Source organism: Neofelis nebulosa, chromosome 2 (assembly GCF_028018385.1).
Source record: "Neofelis nebulosa isolate mNeoNeb1 chromosome 2, mNeoNeb1.pri, whole genome shotgun sequence".
NCBI lineage: Eukaryota > Metazoa > Chordata > Mammalia > Carnivora > Felidae > Neofelis > Neofelis nebulosa.
The window spans coordinates 10,998,192-11,024,083 of record NC_080783.1 but is presented as its reverse complement, the minus strand read 5'-3'; the positions used below and the strand labels follow the sequence as shown (position 1 = coordinate 11,024,083).

Sequence of the window (25,892 nt, the reverse complement as noted above, 5' to 3'; positions counted from 1 at the left end):
TATTCCTGTTGACAGTCCCACCATTGAACATGATATCAGCTGATGTGTATGCATTGTAGGGTTTGAGAACCTATGATGTCTATTAATCTACCATTTCCTGAATTTATGCTTCAGATGGGCCAATTCTGAAAGATATCTCAGCCATCTGTTTGCACAGGTGAGCAAAATCCTCCATAGAAGAAGGCTTCATTACGATAGGCCTAAAATTATCTATACAAATAGTTTTCAAGCAAAATATTCAGTATGCTACCAAAGGCAGAAGGTGCACAAAGAACCGAGATGACGTAAGTGTGATCCATAGACAATAGCAATAGATCCAACGTGACTTCAGATCTAGGAATCATCAGACATAAACCATAAAACAATTATATTTATTATGTACAAGGAAATACTTGTTTTTTTTTAAAAATGAAACCTGGAAATATCTGGAGGGAATAGGAAACTATAAAAGTGACATAACAGATTTTAAAAACCCCAGAACTTTAAACACAATGAATGGGTTTAGCAGAAGACTTGTCTGAAGACAGAATTTTTAAGCTGAAAGGTAGGTCAGAAGAAATTACATAGCATGAAGGGACACCCGAAAAGTGTGTGAGAAACAGAAGACACAGTGTCAAGGTCTAACATGTTTAATGAGATGGGGAGATAAGGAAAGAAGGATAAGACTGAATGGTACAGAAACAGTGATGGCTGAGGATTTTCAGGAACTGTTTCAGACACCAATCACAGATTCAAGAAATTTATTACGTCCTAAATATAATTTAAAAAATGGTATTTTCATACATAGTAGCTAAAACACATCCAAGAAAAACCTTCAGTTCATCCTTGAAGGAATGGAGGCAAATTCCCCGGTACTATGCAGTATAACAAAACACTCAGTGGCACGTAGCAATTTTATTATGTTAAAAGAATTCTATAGGTTAGGAATCTAGATCGTACACAGCAGGGATGGTTTGTCTCTGCTTCGTTGTATGTGTGCCTGGGCTGGATGATGTGGAGCCCAGATCACTGGGATCGTCAGCAGGAATGTCTACACTTGTTCTCTCCAGCAAGGTAATTTCAGGCTAGTCTGATTTTTTATATGGCGGCTGGATTCCCTCACAGTGAGTAGTCAAGAGCAGAATCTAAATAGCATTTAATTACCTAGCCTTAGAAGTCACATAGCATCGCTTACACCAAACACTGCTGTACAAAAATGTCAAAACTCTATTGAGATTCAAGTGCAGGGAACATGGCCCAGTTGGAGGAGTGTCAATTCACTTGTAGCCACTTAAAAAAAAAATTCACCTTCCAAAACTAAAAATCTTGTTACAAACCTGGGACATGGGTTATTGCAACGACTCAATCGAGTTGGTTTGATATTATTTCCAGAGCACTTTATTGGGCACCTATTATAATAGATTTATAGCACTCCCAGTTTCTAGAGAAGAGATTCCAGGCTTAAGCACACTTCATTCCAAAGAAAGATTCCAAGAGAAGTCTTTGAAGAGATATTTAATCAATTTCTTGTTTGCTGAACTTCATTATTAACCAAACTGCTTAGAAAGATGGTCAGAATCATCTTTACCATGTTTAGAAAGGAATAAATTGTGGTTTCAAGAAACCTCAATTATGTGTATGAGGAAACCATGTGTAATTGCCACAAACGCTTAGTGAACAAGTTAGAAAAATGAAAAAAATAAAAATAAATTAAAAAATCAGCCCACTTATCCCGACAGGTCTATTTTGTTAGAACACAAGAGTCCATAAACCTTTGCTTCCCTCTCTAGGCTCCGTCATATTTCCAACCCTAAATCAACCACTGTGGCCAAGGAAATAGAAAGTCATGACTGGTTTGGCCTAGGTCATGTGCAATCCTCTGGAGTCTGGGAAGGTGCTAGTTTCCCTTTAAGAAGCAGGGTGGAAGTTAGGAGTCATTGGGATGGGACAAACACATACTGGAAGAGCCACTATCAAGTGTCCATGGTAGGTGAATATATATTCCAGGCAGAGTAAACAGCTTATGCAAGGGTCTTCAAGGTCATGGATCATTTGTGGGGAAATGGCAAGAAACTTTAGAGTAAATAACATCTAAAGTTGGTGCCCACTAAACCACAAGGGCCAGACCATAATTATGTCACACTGAAAGATGATTAAATACGTGTCTCACTCTCAACGTTCATTTCAAAATATTAAGTTGTATATTCTTATGGAGCTGAGATGGAGGACTGGGAAAATATAGAGAACCAGGAAGTAAAAATGCAGAAATGTTACATAAAAGTTTCCTTTAAAAAATTTTATGTTCTCCAAGTTCCTAGCAATGCTGCTTCAAGCTATGTTGACTACACTCAATTACAGGCTCTATTCATGGGTCCATGAACCTGACACTTGAGAGCTTCCCTTGAGGTGATTGCATGCCAAGTATGCTTCGACCAGATGAAAACTAGATTTATAAATGCTTCAGTCTGTTTTAATTCTACCTCTGCAGACTTCTATGTCATTTTTCAAGCAAGCTTCAGTTGGGACGACCTTACCAAAATACAGCCAGGAATTCAGGAATCACATTGACGCTATACCTTGGATAGCTCCTTGCTGTTTACAAGCACATTCGCAAATGTTGTTAAACCAAATACAACACCCCTGTACAGAAGGTATACTGATTCTCATCTTACAGATGAATAAACTGAGGTTCAGAAATTTTAATGATGTGCCCAGTGATACACAGATATCTGTGAGACGCAAGGCTAGATTCCTTTATCTCAAATCTTCACTCCTCTGGCTGTTGCTCTTTCGTATTGTGAATAAAGCAGACATTACCAGAAGTCTCCAACTTACTAAAGTACAACTTGAATCACAGAACCCACATTATATTTTAAGCTACTCCATGTATCCGGAATGACAGCAATAGCTTGTCTAGATTCAAAATAGTGGAATAATGCAAAACACAAGTAACCTACTTTCAAAATGAATGTACCTGAAACACCATGTTTCTTGAACAAACCCTCCATCGTAGTTCAAGGACTTCTATGTTTTGGCTCCAACCGCTTTCAAATCAATAAATCCTCCCATTTTCCGTGTTCTGCATCCCACACCACCTTGGCTTTGAGACCCATCCCATTGCCTACACTCTTCTTTTTGCTTAGAAATATTTTCCAACATGTCTTCCAATTCCGCTTTTCAAATTTGATCTGTGCTTTACAGCACAGGTCACATGGAACCTCAAAGTCATTATTTCTTTTTTTTTTTTTTTTTTTTTTTTTTTTTTTTTAACATTTTTTATTTTTTATTTTTGGGACAGAGAGAGACAGAGCATGAACGGGGGAGGGGCAGAGAGAGAGGGAGACACAGAATCGGAAACAGGCTCCAGGCTCCGAGCCATCAGCCCAGAGCCTGACACGGGGCTCGAACTCACGGACCGCGAGATCGTGACCTGGCTGAAGTCGGACGCTTAACCGACTGCGCCACCCAGGCGCCCCAAAGTCATTATTTCTTAACAGACCCCTCCAGCTTTCTCACTGTAACTCTGTTCCTGTCCAGTACTGTCTCTCTGTCTCAGAACGTGTGTGTGATCACAGAAAGGCAGAGGGGGCCATTGAAGTTCTCTGGAGTTGCCTCAGTTCAGGCAGATATAACAGAATACCATGACTAGGGGCTTAAACAACAAACATTTGTTTCTCAGTGTTTCTGGAGGCTGGGAAGACAGATATCAAGGCGTCAGCAGATCTGGCATCTGCTGAGAGTGTGCCTCTTGGTTTGCAGATGGCCATCTTTTTGTTATATACTCACATGTCAGAGAAAGGAGAGAGAGAGAGAGAGAAAGAAATAATCTTTCTCATGTCTCTTCTTTTAAGGGTACTAATCTCGTTCATGAGAGATCCACCCTCATGACCTAATAACTCCCAAAGACCCTGCCTCCACATAACCATCATTCTGGGGAATTAAGGCTCCAACATATGAATTTCGAGGGGACACAAATATTCAGTCCTTAGGATTCGGCACTAGTCCCCCGCCCCTGCAATCTATGTACTTCTCACATCAAAGTTACATTCATTGCATCCCAAGAGCCACCAAAGTCTTAACTCGTTTCACCATCAACTCTAAAGTCTAAAATCCAAAGTCCCAGCTAAATGTGATCTAAATCAGATGTGGGTGAGATTCCAGGAAAGATTCATCTTGAGGCCAAGTCCTCTCCCGTTGTGAACGTGCAAAACCAGAGGATTTCTGTGCTTCCAGAATACAATGGTGGGGCAGACATAAAATAGACATTCCCATTCCACAAAGGAGAGAGAAAAAAGAAAGAAGAGGTGAGGGGATGGTTCCCCAGCAAGTCCAAAGCCGAACAAGGTACACTTCATGAGAGATTAAGACTCAAGAGTAGTCCTCTTTGGCTTGATGCTCTGCCTTCTGGACCCACTGGGTTATGCAACCTGGGCAGCACACAGGGCCTTTCTACAGCACACGTAGAAAAGCCTCGTGCTTGGTTTAATGCTCTGCTCTCGCCCTCTTGAAATTCTTAATAATGTTTTGAGAAAGGGGAGCTGTGTTTTTACTTTGCCTGAGACCTGCAAATTATGTGGCTGGTGCTGCTTTCTTGATTTCAAACTCCAACAGGATGGTATAGAAGGGAAGGGAGAGAAAAGGAAAGAAACACACATCTGCTACTAATCTGTCCAGTTTTGAAATCCTCTCTCTTGGTTGTCCCCGTTTCTCTGGCCGAAATTGGCCTCTAGAAATGGGAAGAACACGGCTTCAGATCTGTACATCTTAAGCCATTTCAGTCATTATCGTTTGCTCCCAGCTGCATGACTAATGGGACCCTCTGCCTTTCTCCTTCTCCTTGGGCAAAGGGCATTTTTTCCCTTCCTCTTCTTGAAATCAGAGGAAACAGCAAAATCATCCCTTCAGCAAGGGATTCTGGCTTGTCTACTCTTTTGTTTGGCTGCCCGTTTAGACAGCCGCCTTGATTATCTTACTCGGAGCACATCCGAGCGGAGAACAAAATTCTAGAGAGAAGGTACAGCCTAGAAGAGGGGGGAAGGGGGACTGATATGGGGCAGATAAGATTCTTACTGTTTTTTTTTTTTTTTTTTTTTTTTTGCCTTAGCTTACTCTGGGCGTTGCGGTAGGTAACTGTGCTTTAGTTGTTTTGCTGGTGCTCTGTTCAAGAGAGTTGTCTGTTAGGTATTGGGAACCAGACTTGGACGGGGGTGGGTCATAGGGCTGCAGAAAGAGGAGGCAAAGCTGGAGTTGTGTCTCCCTCTTCAGAGAAGATCCCGCAGGGCCCTCCAAAACACTCACACCCTTATCCCACGGGGAGAACAGATGTTTGGGCTCCTGCCTCAAGGGAGGGGGGGCATTGCCAAGGGGATGGTACTAACTAGAGAAGCAATCACCATCAGTAGAGGATTGCTGTTGCTCTTCCAGACAGAGAAAGAAACATTGGCTCTGTTTCCTTTCCCTCCTCCCAGTGCCCAACACTGAGAAAGATAGAACGAGAAAAGGCAGGGAAGAGAGGACAAAAATAGCAGACACTGTCCCTCTTCCCATTTCAAGCTCCTCAGGCCACAGCCTGACTGGTGCTTAGCAGAAAGGGAACAAGAGCTTTTAGATCGCATATAAGAACCAGGCTGTAAATGGAATTAGACTGGCTGGAGATTTTAGTCATAAAAGCACCCGCCAACTATGGCGTCTGCCCTGGATGCATGATTGGGTGGCAAAGAGAAATTGGGGCAAACACAGGTGGCCCAATAGTTACATTTAAAAATGCACTATGTTTTTGTTTGCCTCACGCAATTCAGATGATTGAGCCATTTACATTTGCAAGTTGCCTGCTAAAAGCAGCCAGGGTAATGCTTTGCTGTTTAATTTTTGTTGGCGGTCGGAGTGAGAGAGAGAGAGAGAGAGAGAGAAAGAGAGCCCTCTGTATAATTCCTTCCCTTCAGTTTGAGCAAATGCCCACCCAGAACAGATAAGTATTCCAATATGAGAAGGCTGGGCTCTGTTGGGATGGGCTTTGTCCAGCCTGTATTCGTCGCTTAGATGGAATCGGTATCTCCTGCATCACGTGAGTTAGGTGGACATCTACAGAAAACCAGGTGAGGAGGAAAGGGAGACAGGATGCTGCCGCTGAGGCCACCCAGACTCTACTACATGGGGGCCACCATATGTAATAATCATCTGCTTCCATCGTGGCAACGACGTTTGTGGCCCTGGGTAGTGTTGGCCAATTTCCTTTGGGCTTCTCCATGCCGAGAGACTCCTCCCTTCTCCACAGGCAGTGGGAGTCACTCATGCCCAGATAGGGAAAGGACAGGTGTCACTTCCAGGATATAACTGGTGACAAACAGGCTTGTGCGCTGTGGTCACTTAATCATCCTTACCCTCTTCCCACTGGGCTACCTCCCAGACTCATCATGACTGAATGTCGGCAATTTGTTACTTTGAAAATATCCTCCATTCAATTCTTTCTTTTTTTTCTTGCTGTCTCCTGGAGTCAAGCTCTAAAAACAGAATTTAAAATTCACCTCCCAGTGTGTCTGAGATGTTTATTCTTTCCATTCTGGATACTTGGCTGGCGTGCACTTCCTCTGTCTTCCATTGAACGATTCTGCCCTTTAGCTGGCTGTTTAACTTTCCTTTTGAACAGATAAATGGTACAGCATTCATTATTGGTTAAGAATGTTTAATATAATGTAACCTTTTAAAAGGTTAAATATAATACAACATTTGAAAAATGCTTCTAAAAGCATCATGAGAGAAGCCAAACATTTTTTTTTCTCTTGGTGAAGAAGATTTTATTGTGATTTTAAAGTTTTGGAAAACACCTTTGTAACCTAGTATTTGCCCAGATTGAGGATAAATTTCCATTTTGCATTCACATGGAGTACTGCCTGGAGTCAGCTATTGTGAATGATCTAGAAGTATCCCCGTGTGGAGGTATTTCTCGAACAGGTATCTCAGCCTTGTAAATAGTCATCAACTCCATTTTCCCAGCCCTCACCTCATTGTTGTCAAAGAAACACAGAGTTCTGTTCATTGTTCTTCCTCTGTTTTGGGAGAGTGATGGTGTAGTTGAGAAAATACATGATTGAACTGATGAAAGATGATCAGTGGTTTGTGAGTCTGCTTCTTTTTCCCTCGGTGTGGTCTACCCTTTGACCTCTCTCACTTCTTGTGCCTCCAATTTATACCAATTTAAAATGAATCCCATTTCTAGTTCTGTGACTTTAAGAAAGCTATTTACTTTTTCCATGTTCCAGATTCTTTGATAATAAAATCATAACAATAAAACCTACCTCATTGGGCTGTTGTGGAGATTAAATAATTTAACATATAAAGCCCTTAAAATACTCCTTGGCATATGTAGAGTGAGTGGTCAATAAATGTCAGTGGTTTTTGTTGCTACTTTTCTTCTTATTCTTGATACTTTAATTAGGTCCCTTCACCATTTTGAATCTTAATTTCCTTACCTACAAAATTGGGTCCATAACTTTTTCCCATTCAAATGGACTACAAGGACTTGAACAAGGAACACGAGGGAGAAATCATTAGTAAAATGTTGGCTAATTAACACCAGGGAGACTCTGGACAAGGCTGTCCTCTATTTTCAGGATCATTGGAAGTTGGCTATGCTTGGACTTGTGTCAGACGCTCATTAGCAGATGTCACTATCCTCCAGCTCAAGGGTTTGCCAAAACCTCCATGCCGAGTTGGGAAAATTCATTTTCTTCCAGGAATAAATTCATTTAATTTTGTAGGTTATTTATTCATCAATCAGAAGAGCTCTGATGATGACAATATTGCCCTTGACATTCTGAAAGACAGGGCTCCGTGCCCCAGGAAAGAGTGTGCTTACGCATCACCAACCCGTGTGCTCATGCGGGGCAAGAAAACGCCACATGCAGGGACATCAAGAGTTGAAGGCAGCTCAGAAAATGTCCTGAGGGAATGTTTGGGGATCTCAGTTGAGGGTGGAAAAATATACAGCTCAAGAGACACGGAGGTGAGAGGAAAAACTGCCAGAGAACAGGGATGGGTTGGCTCCTTGCACAGCCTCTTTGGTTAACTCTTCAACTCTTGCTCCAGCCATCACCCACTAGAGGCAATGTGGCAATGCTGCCATGGTAACAAGCCAGTTCAAGCTGTCTCAGTTGCTGAAGTCCAGAACCTAGATGACATCGCCAGTGCCTTCTTACTTAGAACCCCAAATCACGTGTTTATACTGGCTAACAAGTGGTCAGGGCCATTTCACGTGCCAATTTTTGACTTCTTCAAAAATTTCAGATTTACCTAGAGAGGAACTTGGAACTGCTCGGGTTAGACATGATCCAAATGAACACTGCCCAGCCCTCTTTCACCCTCACCCTGCTTTTTAATTGCTTTATTTCCAGCACTGTTCATTATTGCTACATGCTCGATTAAACTTATTCCCCATATTGTACTTTTGCTTTGGCTCCTCATCTGTATCCCTCGCTAGAATGGAAATCCTAAAATGCCAAGCACATTGTCTCTTCTCTGTTGCATTTTCTTGGGTCATCGGACACAGTGCTTGTCATGTCTGGTGCCGAATAGATGTTCAGGAACTGGAAAAGGCTAACTATGAACGCCTATCATAATGCCAGGCATCGTACTGAATTCCTTTTCGTGGCTCTCGTTTCTGAAAATTGGTTACTAGACTGTCAAGAAATGCTTAGCCAGGCAGTAACAGGTTGTTAAGGGCATAAGCTTACAGCTTCCTATTTCTTCAGGGGTGTATATGGCAGCTTTGTTGTAACTGGTGCATTTTTGAATGGCTTTTTTATGGCAAAAAGAAATACCATGAAATGAACAACCTTAACCATCGTTATTGATTTCAACAGCCCCCTCCACTGGTTTTAGTAAGCGATAGTTGGCCTACAGCACTGTATGAGTTTAAAGTGTAGAGCCTAATGATTCAGCTTACATATATTGTGAAATGATTACCATATAAGCTTAGTTCATCTCCATCAGATAGATGGAAAAGAAAAAAGAAAAAAAAAGGTGCTTTTCTTGTGATGTGAGCTCTTGGGATCTACTTCCTCTGGAACTGTCCTGGAGGTCCCACAACAGCATTAGCTGTGTTCATCGTGTTGTGCGTTGTGCGTTGTGCGTTACATCCCTACTACTCGTTTCTGTGACAACTGGAAGTTCGGATCTTTTGACCCCCTGCCTCCGATTTCCCTCCCTTCCAGCCCTCACCTCTGGCAACCACAAATCTGATCTCTCTCTTTTTTTATTATCAGCCTTTCTTGTGTTTTTTTTTTTTTTTGTTTGGTTTTGTTTTTAAGATTCCACATACACATGAGACCGTACAGTGTTTGCGTTTCTCTGTCTCACAAAGGCCTCGAGTTTCTACCATATTGTTGCAAATGGAAGGATTTCCTTCTTTTTTGTGGCTGAATATGTTCCTGTTCTGGGTGTATTTTTAATTAAAAGTAATCCACTTAATCTGCTTTGAGTGGCAGGTAGTTAGAGCTGTTATCTCTGTTTTCAGCAAATACTAATGAAGGAAAAACAGATGTGTGTGGTTTGGGGGGTGGACATCAGAACTTCAGCCCCTGGAGGTGAGAAGGAATTAGTTCTCCTTAGAAGTCATTAATGGGGTCCCAGACTTTGACCGAAGCTTAAAGCAGCCAGTGTGGACACGTGTCTTGTCGTATATTAACCATGACATATGTTGTATATATTTTATAAACTCTGCCAGAGTTAGAATTTTCTGACTTAAAAAGTAATATATTTCTTGAAGAGTTACATAGGCTTCTTTTCCCCTTCCCTCATTTCCCTATTTCTTTCTTTCCTTCTCTGTTCCTTTCTTCCTTCCTCCCTCCCTTCTCTCTTCTTTTCTTTTTCTTTTCTTTTCTTTTCTTTTCTTTTCTTTTCTTTTCTTTTCTTTTCTTTTTTTCTTTCTTTCTTTCTTTCTTTCTTTCTTTCTTTCTTTCTTTCTTTCTTCTTTCTTTCTTTCTTTCCCCTTCTCCTCCCTCCCTTCTTTCTTTCTCTTCCTTTCCTTCTTTCTTTTCCTTTCTTCTTCCTCCCCCCCCCCCCCCTTCCTTCCTTGATTAGGACATATTCTACACAAAGAATGCCTTTAAAATAGCATTCTTTTTAATTAGAATCTGCCCCTTGGACATGATTTCTTCACAATACATGAGCTCCTAGAAGGGGATGGTCTTTTAAACAAACATGCAATGAAGACCCGTTCGGTACTAAATTAGATCAGGCATCAGAGGGAGGATTCCGAGGTGATACCAAGTGAACAAGCCAAGGGTTCTACTTTCTAGAGATGTAGAGTCTAGAGCAGGATTATGAAAATGGCATGCATAATCCCCCTGAAACTGTATAGGCAATCCCTGAATTTTACACAGGCGGAGTTTTCCTTCGATTTTCAAAAGAGCCTATACCACAAAAATGTTCAGAACCATAACTACATCTTTCTTTGTCCCTCTGAATACTCTCAAACTTTTCCTCATCTTATTTTTTGGTTTAATATTTTAAAACCTATTTATTTATTTTGAGAGAGAGAGAGAGAAAACGAGAGTGCAAGCATGTATGAGCAGGGCAGGGGAAGAGAGAGGCAGAGAGAGCATGCCAAGCAGGCTCCACACTGTCAGCACAGTGCCCAATGCAGGGCTCGATCTCAAGAACCGTGAGATCATGACCCGAGCCGAAATCTAGAGTCAGGCCCTTAACCGACCGAGCCACCCAGGTGCCCCTCCCTCATTTCTTTAACCAAAATTGTTCACCACCTGATTTCTCTGCCTCTTGCCCCAAGCAATCAGGAAACAAAGAAGCAACCTGCTGCTTGACGTCTAATAATCTTTATCTCCCCAAGACACCAAATTCCATAGAACAACCGCTTTGTTCCTCAGGAGACTACCACACTTTCCTTTCTCTCTGCCAAACAGCAATTTGTAGAATGTTGCAGTTGGAAGAGATTTCCTGTATCATATTATCTGCATACTTTATCTGCTGCATTAAAAAGCAAAGCAAAACCAAATGTTTCAGAAAACACTTAGTCATATGCTGGAGGGCACACGCAGCTGGGGCTGTAAATGACAGCTTTTTTTATATATACTTGCACTTAGGTTTTAAGAGAAGATCCTGATGTCAAATGAAGGCAGAAGGAAGTAACTGATCTAATTTAGTAAGGCTTTATTAGACATTTCTAAGGATTTTATAAATGGTCGACATGTGGCCTTACTGCCTTTATCACTAAATATGTTGCTAGACTTGTAACACTTGTCTTGGTGCTTGAAATAGCAGGTAGAGCAACCTTCCCCAGCGGCACACGTAGCCACGAAGAAGAATCCAGCGAGCTCAAAACTAGAGGCTTTCGTGGTTTTATCCCCCTTCGTTCTGTTTCAACACGCGGCGATTCATCCCGCTTTCCTCCGTAAGAAACAAAACTCTCGCTCCTACCTGATCTGTGTCTCATGCTGTCATTTTTGATGTGTCGAAAGAGGGATGTGTTTTGTGTTTATGAAGGTTTGGGCCAGACTGGTATTAAAACAAAAAGAGGCGATAACAAGTGTGGGCGAGGATGTGGTGAAAAGGGCAACCTCACGCACCGTTGGTGGGAATGCAACTTGGTGCAGCCACTGTGCAAAACAGTATGGACAGTCCTCAAAAAACTAATACGAGGAAGGCCATGTGATGCAGCAGTTCCACTGTTGGGCATTTACACACACACACACACACACAATGAAACCATTAATTCTAAAAGACGCCCGCAAATCTATGTTGATCGCGGTAGTATTATTTATCATAGCCAAGATATGGGAGCAACCTGTGTCCACTGACAGATGAATGGATAAAGAAATTGTGGTATATATATGATGGGCTATTACTCAGCCATTAAAAAGAATGAGACCTTGCCCTTTGTGACAGCACGCATGGGCAAGAGGGTATTATCCTAAGTGAAATAAGTCAAACTGAAAAAGACAAACACTATCTGACTTCACTTTTATACGGGATGTAACCAAACAAAACAAAACAAACAAGCAGAGACAGGCTCATAAATACAGAGACTGAACTGGTGATTGCCAGAGAGGAGGTTGGCGGGGTGGAGGGTGGTCATGGGCATGAGAATTACAGCATAAGGAATAGTCAATAATACTGTAATAATATTGTATTATTACAATAATAATAATAAGTGGCAGGTAAATAAATAAATAAATAAATAAATAAATAAATGGCAGATGAGGTCACTGAGTAATACACAGAATTGTCGAATCACTATGTTGTGCTTCTGAAACGAATATACCCTTGCATGTCAACTACACTTCAATAATAAACATTAAAAAAAAAATGACTTGGGCCAGGTGTTCAGCCCAGGGACCCCACAATCTGCCAGGAAACAATCTTTACACCTGCGCTCTGTGGTGCTTAGAGCGTCGTGATAGAATCTGGAGTCTCTGTCACATTCTGGGCTGGAAATAGGGACAGCAGACAGTAAAGCAGTTCAACGGAGCAGAGTTCGTCAAAGCAGTGAGAATCTTCCAAAGGCAAATAAATAACTGTTGATAAGAATTTAATGACAGGCCATTTCTGAAGGACAGAAGGGAATAGAAAGGAGATGTGATAACTGAAAAGAAGCTCGTGAAATTGGATATGAGACTTTAACAGGAGGGCGGCGGGGGGGGGGGCATTATGAAGGGGACTATGTCAGGAAACGGAAAATTTAGATGGTCAAAGGATTCTTGCAGCAATACCAGCGGATTATATTTTGTTGGCTTTTTTTTTAAAATTTTTTTTAACGTTTTATTTATTTTTGAGACAGGGAGAGACAGAGCATGAACAGGGGAGGGTCAGAAAGAGGGAGACACAGAATCTGAAACATGCTCCAGGCTCTGAGCTGTCAGCACAGAGCCCGACGTGGGGCTTGAACCCACGGACCGCGAGATCATGACCTGAGCCGAAGTCGGCCGCTTAACCGACTGAGCCACCCAGGCGCCCCAATTTTGTTGGCTTTTTTAGGGTACAATTTTGCTGATGCGAGGGAGGCTCAGACTTTTTCCCCTGTCCACTGTATTCAAACCTGTCTATACTCGACTGGCGTCCAAGTTGTGCTGATATGTCCTGGAAATCACTTAAATTCATCCCAACACCACAAGAACATTCTCAGGTCTGTGATCCAATGTTCTTACACAGCTAAAATAAAAGGCAGGTGTTTTTTTTTTTGTTTTTTTGTTTTTTTTAAATAGAAAGTTTTACTTGCTTAAGGCTTAAGTCCAAAAGCAATTCCATAAAAAATCTCAAGAAGCTTAATATACCAGGTGGCATTCTCTGGTAAGCAAAGAACATTACGGTAGAACTGTGTTTCTGGAATTAGTGGTTGAACATCATTAGTTGGAAATGGAAGTTATCCACGGCCCATTAGCTTTCCCAGGGGACAAGGCCTTGTGGGAGGGACTGGGGAGGAGCCCATGGATGAGTCAGAGGTGGTCCCACGCCCCAGATGGCCTCACGGAAATACAGGTATTCGACCTACTGTGCTAGAAGCAGGGGGTGGTACTTGCTTGTACAGGAAAGGGTGTCAGGAGGCCCGGGTCGCTCAAACCCTTGCAGATTCCTAAAAGAGGCCTGTTTTCAGGTCATGCCTGTGGCTGGTTCCCAGGAGCTAAGCTCTGAGCCTTCCACTCCTGGAGGCTCCCTTCTGTACCTCAGACAAGGAACCTTCAAATGCCCATTCTTTGCCTCATGAGTGATGACAAGAACTGCTTGTACCCCTTCCCAAGAAGCCCCTCCTGAGGTCAGGCTGAGCTCAGGACACAACGGGCTCTCCACTACTGTCCCATCACACCATGTCTGCTGGGTGGGCTCGTCCATCCCACCCTCCACACCTGGCCCCTTTCTCGCTTATTCTCACTATAAAAGACAACCCCTTTTTGCTTCACGTTGAGACACCTGGCAGGTCTCAAGGCTGGAACACTCTCACTGTTACCATAACCGCTGTCCCCCTGGGGTTGCAGCAACCCCGCTCTCCTTCTTACTGTAATTCTTGCAAATAAAATCTCTCCTTGGCCACCGCCCAGGGTTGGTTTTTATCCGACATTACCCTCCGGCTGACTGGCCAATTCTTTATGTGAGCACGCTTATGCCTTCTTATTATGATATAAAGTGCTCGGAAGTCTCTGGGCCTTATTTGCACCAATCTTAAGCATGCGTTTCCTGAATGCAAAGGGCACCGATCCATTTACCTCTAAGCCTGATAAGTTTACCTCTAGTTTGCTGGAGTCTAGGTCAGTTTACCCCCACGCCTTGTTTGTCCTGGGCTTCTTTCTGCTATCCGTCAGGCTTCCTGGAAAGGCCGCAGCCCCTGGACCTTGGGAAAGTGGGAGGGGGTGCCTGGTGTTCAAGTTCCTGCTGGGATTCCCTGGACTAGAGGTTACAAGCTCCCCTTCCTCCACCCTGACACCTCCTAGAGCCTCAGACTCCGCCCCTTCAGTACACTGTTTATATCGCTGGCTCCCAACTAGTGGTGATGTCACCACCCAGGGGACATTGGGCAATGTTGGGAGACATCTTTGGTCGTCATGACGGGAAGAAGTGTCCACTGGCATCTAGTGGCTATTGGCCAGGCATCCTATACTGCGTAGCACAGCCCCCTGCAACAAAGAAGTATTCAGCCCCAAATGTCAATAGTGCGAAGGTGGAGAAATGCTGATTTATGTGATAATCGCTGATGCTAACAAATTTAGTCAAAGGACATTTTCTTATTCAAAAGTTGAAAATGGAACAGGAAAGCTTGTCCGAAGGATAATCTACCTTCATCCAATCACACTGGGGCCATTTTTTCTAGGAGGCACTGAACGATTTTTGGACCAAAAAAAAAAAAACGGTCAACCATTCGGCAACAAAAATTTATTGATTTGTTTGCAACATTAGGTACAACATGTATAACTTTATCACATGGTAACAATCCCGTATTTGTGCTTTGTAGGATAAGTAAACATTCATTCCGGCACAAAAAAGTCTACGCACAATATTCTGGGATGGTTTAAAAAATAAATATATCCTTTTCCGTTCAGTAGCACAAAGAGCTTTCAGTCTGAAATAATGGATACATTTTACAATTTGACATTTTGTTAATGTGACGAGTTGAACACATATCTTAAATCGGGACTATTGATGTAACAAGTGCCTAATGAATTCTGGGGAGGATTCCGTGATGTGTGAAGAGGGAGGTATGGCTCCCAAGGAGGCTTTCTTGACATTTCAAGCTGTGGATGACATATAAGTCCAGCGCTGACGGCCTGGGGCCTTGTTCACATTTAAAATCACTTCACAATTTTCAAAATAGAGTAAAAGCAAGATATTTAAGGAAATCTTCGATAAACGCCTTCTCCGGTCAAGAAAATAAAAGCCGGCGTACCTCAGTTAGTTGAAGGGGAAGAGGATTTATCAAGGAGAAGTTAGATACGTCGGTTTTTCAAAAGAGTAAAGCTCTGTTACTGAAAAACTTCAATGGGATAAGGTTTTCTTTTTTTCCAAATTAAATGCCAATGTGTTTGAGTCAGGAAGAGTCTACGGTCCTAACGGGTTAGGCCAAATCCTGCACCCGTCACCATATCATCCTGGGAGCAGGTCGGCCATACCAGTATCAGTGGATTTATGATGAAACCACTGAGCTCAAGTGTCAAGATACAACTTAAGACGACAATCCTCTCATGTTGTATGAACCTCTAAGCTAACTCATATATTATTTAAGGTAATCATCTCTTCATAATTTACAATAAAAATAAAAGGAATGCTTATATTTTATATAATTGAATACACAAGGAGATTTTATCACAAAAGACTTTTGTTTTTGATAGTAAAGTTTTCCCTTATGGTAAGAATTCTGTGATCATGTTACCCAAGTAATATAGAGACGGAAACGAGACAATTTTCAGTCTTTCTCTCTCTCAACTGAACACCAATAGTTTTCTGGTTAGTTGAGAATGCAAACACTATTGGGGGGATAGGAGATACTTACCAGTGAGCTGCTATGAATAAATGAAATCACCTGGGCAGAGGACATCGCTAGGACTCCTGCATTTCTCTTAATATCCACTGATAATGGTCTGAAAGTGAAGATCTTTTATATCAAAATTCTGGAAATTTCTCACCCATATCTTAAGTGTGTACCTGGGCTGAGAGCCCCTTAATCAGCTCAAAAAAGTAAAATAAAAGTTACATCATAGTTTACAAAATTATTTTGACTAGTGACTTTGTTTCCAGTTGATTCACATAATTGGAGACATTACATGTCATTTTATATCATTAAAAATATTTAAGTACAGCTTTCCTGGAGTTTGGGCCGAGTTAAAAGCTTTTCGTTCGGGGCCCATTAAAATTTCTGCTTTTCCAGTGGTTCTAATACAAGCTTTTTTTGGACTCGCTCACAGGTTGCCTTGATTTGTACCGATCTATGTTTTGCTTTTCCTCAGATTTATTCGATCTGCAGCAGACTTAAACAGCAGATTTTGTATAGCTCTGCTAATGTGATGGGATGTTTTGAGGAGGTTTAGAGCATTTCGAGCAAACCACTGTAATCTAAGCTGGGAAAAAGGGAAGGAATATTCTAAGGGCATTGCTGCCCTATCCCAGTCCCAAGAGCCAGTCAAAGAGACTCGGGGTCCCCTCCTTCTGCTCCTCATGCATTTTGCAGTACTGAACAACCGCGTGAAAGATGTCTCCCACTTTCCAAGACTTCTGCTGAACCAGCCGCACGACATCTAGAAACTAAAATAAAGCACAGAATTAGGACTCATGTATCACAGATGAGCCTCAAAGTTATCTCATTCAACCCTTTTTCCAAAGCCAACAGCTCTCCGGGCTATTTTTTTAAATCTCTTGTGACAAGGGACAATTTTCCAGGACAGTCTATTTTCTTTTTAGACAATTCCGATTGTTAGAGAGTTTTTTCAAGTGAACTGGATTTTTCTTCTTCACAGCAGCTGCCTTCCATTGATTGTGGGAAAATAAATGGGATTCTTCTTTCAAGAGTCTATCTTTTGGGTATTTCAAGAGTTTCCCCAGGTCTGAGCTGGACTCTCTGTGACAGGACTGTATAGCATAGCTCCCAGGACCTTCTATCTGTCTTACAAATAATCTTTCATTGGATGTATACATTTAGGCCAAGTAAATCAAGTGCTGACCTTTTGGGTACAGTCACTTATTGGCTCCCCACTCTGTCTTGAATAGTCCTCTCCCCCAGCATCACATTTCAAGAGACATTGGTTTTCCATTGTAAAAGGAAAAGGAAAGATTGGGGCATCAGAGAAAAGGGGAGAAAGGCTAGGATGTCTTTGCACGATTTGATTAATCAGACTTTTCCAGCGCTTACTTTCCCAGCTCTTACTGGAAGTCTAGAAAGTAGGAGTTACCAGTAGAGAAGGCTTGAACATCAAGTTTCTGAGATCTCACTGAGAGAGGCTCATAGGTTGGTGACTTCTTTTCAAGATTTCCATCAAGGGGTCACCAATGGCCTTAGGCTAGACCCATCCCTTGAGGGTGTCGCCTCTCCCTTAACATGTCTTATAAAGACGCAGCCAACATGAAATACACAGAAATATAAAATTAGCCTCAGTTCCTTTTTTTGCTCCCTGTAGACTCTGGCTCACTGGGCTACCATTTCATTCCCAACTTTTATCTCGGAGTCATTGCTCTAAGAGACAATCAAAGCTCTGGAGCAGATGCCAATATTTGCTAAGCCCTTCCCAGGAGGCTGTTGGCCCCAGACCTTTCTGGAAGCCCAATTACTAGATTCTTTCCATCTATTTAGGACTTGCTGAAGTAGCATCTGCCACTGTGGTGATGAGCACAGGATGATGCTGACCGATGCCCCACCAGCTAGCCACTCTGCCAGTAGTTTGTGGAATAGTCACAGGCTAGAATCTGTTTCATGGTTTCTAAATACAATCTGATATCTCAATAAATCAGCTTTAAAAATGGTCTGGCACGACTAAATATAGACTATTCTTGAGGCTGTGATGACTTAACCTCAGACATCAAGACCTTGAAACATCTGTGGGGCTGATGAACAAGAAGGTCTACACTCTTTTCTTCCTTCACTAAAAGGAATTTCTAAATAAAAATGCAGCTAAGATTGTGAAGAGGCCAGAAAAGGACATTCCCAGTTTGTTGCTATAGCCTTTTAAAACCACGTTCAAGGGGCGCCTGGGTGGCTCAGTCGGTTGGGCGTCTGACTTCAGCTCAGGTCATGATCCCACAGTCCATGAGTTCGAGCCCCGCATCAGGCTCTGTGTTGACAGCTCGGAGCCTGGAGCCTGCTTCGGATTCTATGTCTCCCTCTCTCTCTGCCTCTCCCCGGCTCGCACTCTGTCTCTCTCAAAAATGAATAAACACTAAGTCCACATTCAGGTTAGCAGTTGGCCCTAGATCTTTCTTTGTTCCTGTCCATGTTATTGCTTTGGTAATTTTAGAATCAGCTTTAGGGTGTCCGGGAGCTGAGTTTTTCATTCCAATGCAGTGAAAAACAAAAATCAAACATTTTCACTTCCTGCCACTTCACAGTCCATAACAATCAGGTTCCCTTCCTACATATCACAGTGGGCATTTCCTTGAGCAAATATTTTGTCTTAGGAAACTAAAATGGCTTATATCCTGTGATGGTGTCATTGACAGACTCACTTGAAGAGGGGTATTACGTAGAGGGTTTTTATATTCTCAGGTGCATTTGCTAAATTAGATCAATGGTTTACAAAATTATATGGTAGAGTCTATGGGAGTTGTTGCGAACTGTGAGATTTAAAAAAAAACAGTCAACTTAGATTTCTGAAAGAAACTACCTTCTCTTGCTCCAAGGCAGAATTCCATTTTATGAAGTACAAGTGAGTTCGTTTCTATAACCACTCCTGCAATTACGGCCTGTAGAGTCGTGATTATCAGCCTTGTCTGTGGCCTAGAACCACCAGGGACCTTTAGAAAACTCCGGTGTCTGAGCTTCATCCCAAGAGGAGATTCTGATTTAATTGGCCAGTCTATAAATCTCCCCAGGTAATTCTAGTGCACACTAAGTTAGAGAACCATGACGAAAGTATTCAGTTCAAGCCAATTTCTTATGTTTATAAGTGAAGAAACTTAGTACCTATTATGCATTAATGTTGGCATTCTCCACCAAATTCATATATTGAAGTTCCAACCCAAAAGTGATGGTATTGGGAGGCAGGGCCTTTGGGTGACAATTAGGTTTAGATGAGGTCATGAGGACAGGACTCCTATGGTAAGATTTATTCTCCTGTAAGAAAGGGAAGAGAGACACCAGAGCTCGTTCTCTACCATATGAGAACATAGGAAGGGAGAGAGCTGTCACCAGGAATGGAATCTGCTGGTACCTTGATGTTGCAATTCCCAGCCTCCAGAACTGTGAGCAATACATTTTTGGTTTAAGCCACTCAGTCTATGGCATTTTGTTCAGGTAGTCTGAGCTGACTAAAACAGTATATAAATCTTCCCTATTTTTCCTTCCTTTTTCTTACTGCCCTTCTACCATTTTGCAAGTAGAATGGAATGAGTAACTAGGGGCAAGGTCACTTCTCTTATGACCCTCACTTTCTTAGGAAGGCGTGCATATACCTTTTTCCTCTGTTTTTTTTTTTTTTTTTTTTATCATCTCCAAGAAAAAGAAGTAATTCTCAAATGCGTAAATATGAGAAAGGCACTGATTTACAGTGAAGCCAGGCATCAGGCCACTCTAGCTCACAGGAGCTCGTTGGATTTAGAAAAGGAGCTAGAGAGCAATGATATTTTGGATCCAGAAGGAAAAATAATTGGCCAGTTTATGTCATTTGTTAAAAAAAAAACAATTGCTGTCATGATTTTTTTACGTCTTAAATTAAGTAGATGAAATTTAACTGATGTCAGTCATTGTGAATTACATTTACAAAGTGTTTTAGATCTTTAGGCATTAGGATTCTCAGCAAATTTGCCCTGGAATTTAAGATAGTTAAAGTCCAACTCAAATTCTGTCACTCTTTTGGGCTATTTCTTATGGGAGGGGGTCTCGAACTTTGGTACTCATCAAAATGGCTTCACTTGAGGGAAGTTGTTAAAAATGTATACTTCTGGGCCCCACTGAAAGCGATCAGGGCTAAGAAAAGACCTAAGAAGACGAATTGTAAGCAAGTGTCCCAGATAATTCCGTGCACTTGGCTCATAGATTTCTCTTTATAACCTGAGTCTCCCCTGATGGACACTCACCCTACTCTGGGTCCCTCCTGAACTAGAATGGAGATTCCAGGAGGGTAGGGAATTTTGTGTCCTTTGTTCCTTATGTTCCCAGAGCCAAGAACAGTGCCTGGTATGTTGTACATGCTCAATAAACAGTTGATGAATGTTCTGAGTGCACAACTTTCAAGTGAACATAATATTTTAATGCGTAGAGAAAATGCCACGAAAGAGAAAGCTTGAAATGAAAGTGTCACTTTTCAGAAAGGAGTGACACTACCCTGGCCACCAAAAATGTTTGGCATTTGCCTTTTGAGTTGAAATGAGGCTGAAATTCATTATAAGCTGACTTTAAGTGCCCTTTGATTCCAAGGTCAATGGTGGGAAACATGAGCTGCTTCGGTATTCACTCATGATATCGTCTCCCCTTTAGTTTATGCCCTTTAGCTTCAGGCTGGGGCACTGAGTGGGAAACACACAAGTGGGAAAATTGGAAACTAAATTCATTTTTAAAAAAAAAAATCAGAATTCACACAAATGGTGGCTTGAAGGGTAGATCTGTGAATGACATCTAACACTCCAGCGATGGTGGGAAAAATGACATTTCTGAACTTAACAGAGATGTTTCTTTAACCCTTTCCAAGCTGAGGAAGAGCAGTGCTACCCTTGTGTGACACGGCCCCATGGGAGGCCACAATCTCTCTTCCGCACTCCTGGAAAATAGCTACTTCACCAATGAAAAAAACAGTCAGAATCAGCACTTGAGTGTTCAAGTGCAGCACTGATAAAAGCAAGGATATAAAAATTTTGTGTAAGGGTTTGCTTTATTTAACCAGTTTGGTCTCAAACAACAAACAGTGCCCATTTATGGAGAAGCCACTCTGCAGAGAACCTTAACTGACTCTGAAAAAAATGAGAATATTTCGTCCCTAAAATTACAATCCTTAGAAATAAGCTCCTGATCTGATGCTAAATTGCGTGGGTAAAACATTACTTCATGTTTTTCTTGATACCACTCGTGGAGTGTTTATTTTATCAGAAAAATAGCTATGACCAAAGACAGGCATCCCCTCTGAGAATTGAAAATTGGTGAGGATAAAGAAATGTCAAGTCAGGGCCTGATTTACATAATCAAGTTACTAATCAAGTTAGTGATACACCCCTGGTCCTTTCACCTAATGGGGATTTATGAGGCACGTATTCACACAGAGTCCTGTGTTATTTCTTCAAAATGGTGGATTGGATAAAAAGCTACTTCCTTAACAGATCATCTGAAAATGGACCTAGCAATGCTCTGGAGATGGAAGTTGGAAACCAGCCAGTCCTTCATTTTTCCAGGAATTTGAGGACGTCATTTGCCTGAGGAAGTTCTTGTTCCCCTCCCCATGGCAGGGAGTCTTTGGGATGGTGTACCGAAAGAGGGAAGGGTCCAATGTGGGGGGTTCTTTTGCTCCACTCTTTGCACTGGGCAGGCTGAAAGGTAAGATGGAAGGAGACCCTATTAAGTAGTGAACTACTCATCACCTTGCCAACAGAGGTATGACAAAATTCAGACGGCACAGAATGGTCGAAAGTCCTGGACATGAAGAAAAATATAAATTACTGGCTGGAGAGAGAGGCTGATGTGGGAGGGGCCAGTATAAATTAGGTCTCTGCAGTTTTTCCAGTGGCCAATCCCATTGGCTGGTGATACAGAAATGGGGAAGCTGTTCTTATTACCATGTACATGGGCAAGATGATCAAGGATCTTTCATTTCAAGCTGCTAGATTTTGACAGTGAGAATTAAAATGCAATTGCACATTCAAGCGAAAATCCAGATTGTAACTCCAAGATCATTGAGCTTGAGAGAGACACACTATTGAGAGGTTTCCAGGACTAGGCTGAGTCACCTTTACCATCCTTTTTCATGGGCCAGCCTCTCTGAATCCTGACTTGTCCATTAAAAAGCGACAGTAATAGCCATTTCGCTCTTCTCCCAGGGTTGTTGAGAAACAAGTTTAATGAATACGTGGAGGTACTTTGGGACAATAAGACATTCAAAAATGCACCGTGGCAGTGATAAGCAGGATCATAAAACGGCTCCCAAGATTTCTGCCCTAATCCTCAGTACGTAGGATGAGATAATTACGCCCTTATTATGTTATTGTACATGGCAAAAGAGATTCTTTAGTTAGTTTTGAGTTAATCAAAAGGGAGATTATCGGGTGAACCTAACCTACTTGCACAAGCCCTTTCAAAGCAGAGAGTTTTCTCTGGTGGCAGAAGTAAGGGACTGACTGTATGAGAACATGAAGGGGTCCACATGACAAGGAATGCTGCAGCTTCTAGAGGTGGTCCCGCAAAGAAACAGGGTGTCAGTCCCACGGCCACGAGGACCTGAATTAGGACAACAACCTGAAAACCCTTGGAAGCTTGTTTTTCCCCACAGTGTTCAGGCAAGCGCTCAATCAGGCTGCCATCTTGCTTTCTGCCTTGCAAGTCCCTAAGCACAGGGCCGAGTAGAATTTACCCAAACTTCCGGCAACAGGGCTGGGAATCATTGTTCTAAGCTAGTAAATGTGTGGCAGTTGATGACACAGCACTAGAAAATGAATAGAGCAACATTATTCTTAATGTGAACATTTGCAGAAGGAGCGTACTTTTAAATCGCGGGCAAATCGAGCTTGAAGACATTGGCAGATGAATTTGTGCGTCAATCTTAATCATTGGGATTCTACAGCAGTTAGTGGGCAGTCTCAAAGATAGGGAGTTAGGGTGACAGTTGCTATTAATGTTGAGGTTGGCAAAGGATCTATTCCCTGACTTTATACTGCTGGTAGGTGGAGAATGACCAAGAGAAAGGCTGTCTAATGCAAACCTGTTCAGTAGGGACTTAAACATGCTTCTTCTTGACATCATGCCACAGTCTGTTTTAAATATCAATGTGGCCTCACTTTAGTTTCTTATATATATCAGGTCTTTCCCTTCTACCCTTTATTTAAATGAGTGTTATGAGGAGGTTGGTTCCAGAGCAAGGAACCATCAAAACAGAGCAAACCAAGGAACAATCAAAAAGCCAGAGTCTGGAAGAGTTCCCAGCTCCTCAATTCACTTTCTCGCTGCCACCAACGAGCCGAGACAAACTGAGGGTCAAAGAAACAGTTATTGTGATTTTATGCAGGTGGAAGCTTTCAAAGTTCTAGCCACAATTTTAAGGTGAAAAGTCAAGAGCAAATCATTCAAAATTTAAGTGAGTTGACTGGGAAGTTACTGAGTTTCCAGCAGTGACAAAACCACAAAGCTTTTTTCACATCCAAACACACGACATGGTACCTTTTCGATTCTGTTTTCCTGAGATTTCTTGAAGTAGATGGTGGGGATCCCAAGTTCAGAGGCTGCTATCCACTGCAGAGTGGCTCGAAGCTCAGCGTCAGGGCACTCTGGCTCCAGGTCAAAGTTGATCACCAGCAGGCTCCCCTGGGGGCTGGCCGCTCCCACCTGCACTCCAGACGCGCCTTCTGAACACAGACAAAACCTCAGTCTTACGATGCTTTCCACGGGGAGATCACAGGCAAATTGTGTGTCAAAATTATGGGAATGTGGCTTACCCTCTACGTTCTCTGACTGTCCTTTAAGAGTCTCCTTTTCTTCTACTAATTCACTTTGGGAGAAAACAACAATATATCGTTGGTAATGTTTAGAAAGGGTAAGCTGCAAATGGATGATGAGGCAATGGGTCGTATCGATCTACAAGCTTCTGAAATTCGTTCTAGATCCATTGTTTTCGTAGAGTGGAGTAATACTGGGGAAATATCAATGTGGCTCTTATGTAGGATTATTGGGTCTGCAATCAATACCCTGGCCCTAAAAAAGAGGCCAGATTAAATGTCTAGTTTTAGTGGGGATAATTGGTGGGGGAGACCGGAAGAAATGCATCCGTCTATTCTCCTCAACTTCCCTTCCACAAACCTTCACCAGTTTGAACAGTCAAGGAAATATCTTGTAGGCCACTAGATCTAATTTGGGGATGTATCCTTCTTCTGTATTTGACTTTAAAGTTCCCTATTATTTAAAGTCCCTGTTTAAATAAAGCTCCCTGTTATTTAAAGGTCCCTATATTTCCATCCTGATACGATGATTTTTTTCCCTAAACTATGGTAGCAACAAATCTGCATTTTAGTCTGAAATAAGGGATAAAACAACCAATGGGCTGCAGAAATTGAGTTGTACAATGAAATATCTCAATTAAAATTGAAAATTTTCTTTTTCTTTCTAGCAGAAGGATGAAGGAGGCTGGAAGTGATAAAGAACTAGAGATAAAACCAAAGTATTTCATTAAAGTCATGGTCAATGTTTGAGGTGTTTTCATATAGCAAGTACTTGTTAGGAAGCCTTGATATAATGGTAGGATTCAGTAAGTGCTTCCAAAATGAGAGCATATAGCTCATCAGTTGAAAGGAGGTGGCCATCTTGCAAAGACTGTGGTGTCTTATATTTTTGTACAGTCTAGCAATTAGACTATAGCAGCTCCTAAAAACGTGTGTTTTTATGAGACAGTATTCTCTCTTATATTTTCTATTCCTGCTAAGATTTGCTGGCTGTAAATCCCACTGTAGTCCTGATGTTGAGAGAAAGTTTGGGTGTTCTGCCATGCTTACAGAATTACTTCTAGAAGCACGGCCAATTTCCCAAGGGTCTAGATTCTCTTTTACGTCTCTGCAAGTGATCTAAGTGAAATGGCATATGGTAAGACAGTTTCTGCTATCGTGGAGTGGCCAGACACGGATATGGGTGATGGTTATTTTGGTTTTCCCTGAGTGCATATAATCTGCGGGGTCCTAGGCTCAAACCCTAGGGAAAGATGGAAAAGGGTAGCTAAACAAATGCTTCCTGAAAGAGAAAAAAATAAATTTACCCCAAAATAATTTTTTGTTTGTTTGTTTTTATTTGGGTCCTACCTTAAAAAAACAAAGCAAACCCAAGCTAACGTGTATGTTCATCTCTACTTGTGACTAATGGCTCTATGGAACAAAGGGTGCACGGCGACCATCAATTGCTGAAGCATACTCCCACAGGCCAGACACCTGATTACATAGTGAAGCAAAAATGATTTAGCTATAGAGAGCAACTGAGAAAGGAGATCAGGAAGCACTGTTAGTCTTGTAGTTCATTTTTATTTTTCTCAGATTTCAGAAAACTCCAAATAGTAAGCTAAGTCATAATGGTCAAAAATAGATTTCAATTCATTTACTTTTCCAGAATAATCGCAAATTCTGGATGCGGTCCTGACCTCGCATTGTCCTCCTTTTCGGCACCGTAATTTACGTTACACATGTGCTTCTCTAAGTGCTATTTTCCCTTGGTCTTTTAGACCTTTTAGAAGGGTCTCAAGGCCGTGGGGAGCAGAGTCACTGCACGGCAATGACCTGTCTCCATTGAAGCACCGCTTGGTATTAGACCCATTTAGTAGTGATTATCCCAGGTTTCTACGAGTAAAGGAAAAGCCATTCACATCACATTCTATTGAACAATAGTCTCTGTTGGTTGGCATGGTATGATCTAAAAGGATTTCTGCTTCTCTGTGTCCAATGAAGTAAAATGACATCTCTTTCTGATTGTACGGATAAGCTTTTTGTGAAATGATTTTATCAGAGGGGGCAGATTTGAAATCCAGAAGACAGTGGTAGGGTAGGGTAGGACCCGTGGTGGTCCTACCAGTGGTGGTAGGGTAGGACTATTCTAGGCC

At 41.9% G+C, this 25,892-nt stretch overlaps 1 protein-coding gene across 2 annotated transcripts in view; it reads right to left on the bottom strand.

Moving 5' to 3' along the window:
• Nucleotides 1-14,841: 14,841 nt before the first annotated feature.
• SPHKAP (SPHK1 interactor, AKAP domain containing) overlaps nucleotides 14,842-25,892 on the bottom strand; it is a 161,064-nt gene continuing 150,013 nt past the window's right edge. For both annotated transcript variants that reach the window (XM_058702370.1, XM_058702379.1), the window contains 3 exons: nucleotides 23,755-23,807; nucleotides 23,480-23,664; nucleotides 14,842-16,719 (listed from right to left, as the gene is read on the bottom strand). In XM_058702370.1, coding sequence (XP_058558353.1) covers nucleotides 16,576-16,719; nucleotides 23,480-23,664; nucleotides 23,755-23,807 — 382 coding nt within the window. In that variant the 3' untranslated portion in view covers nucleotides 14,842-16,575. The remainder of the gene's footprint in view (nucleotides 16,720-23,479; nucleotides 23,665-23,754; nucleotides 23,808-25,892) is intronic.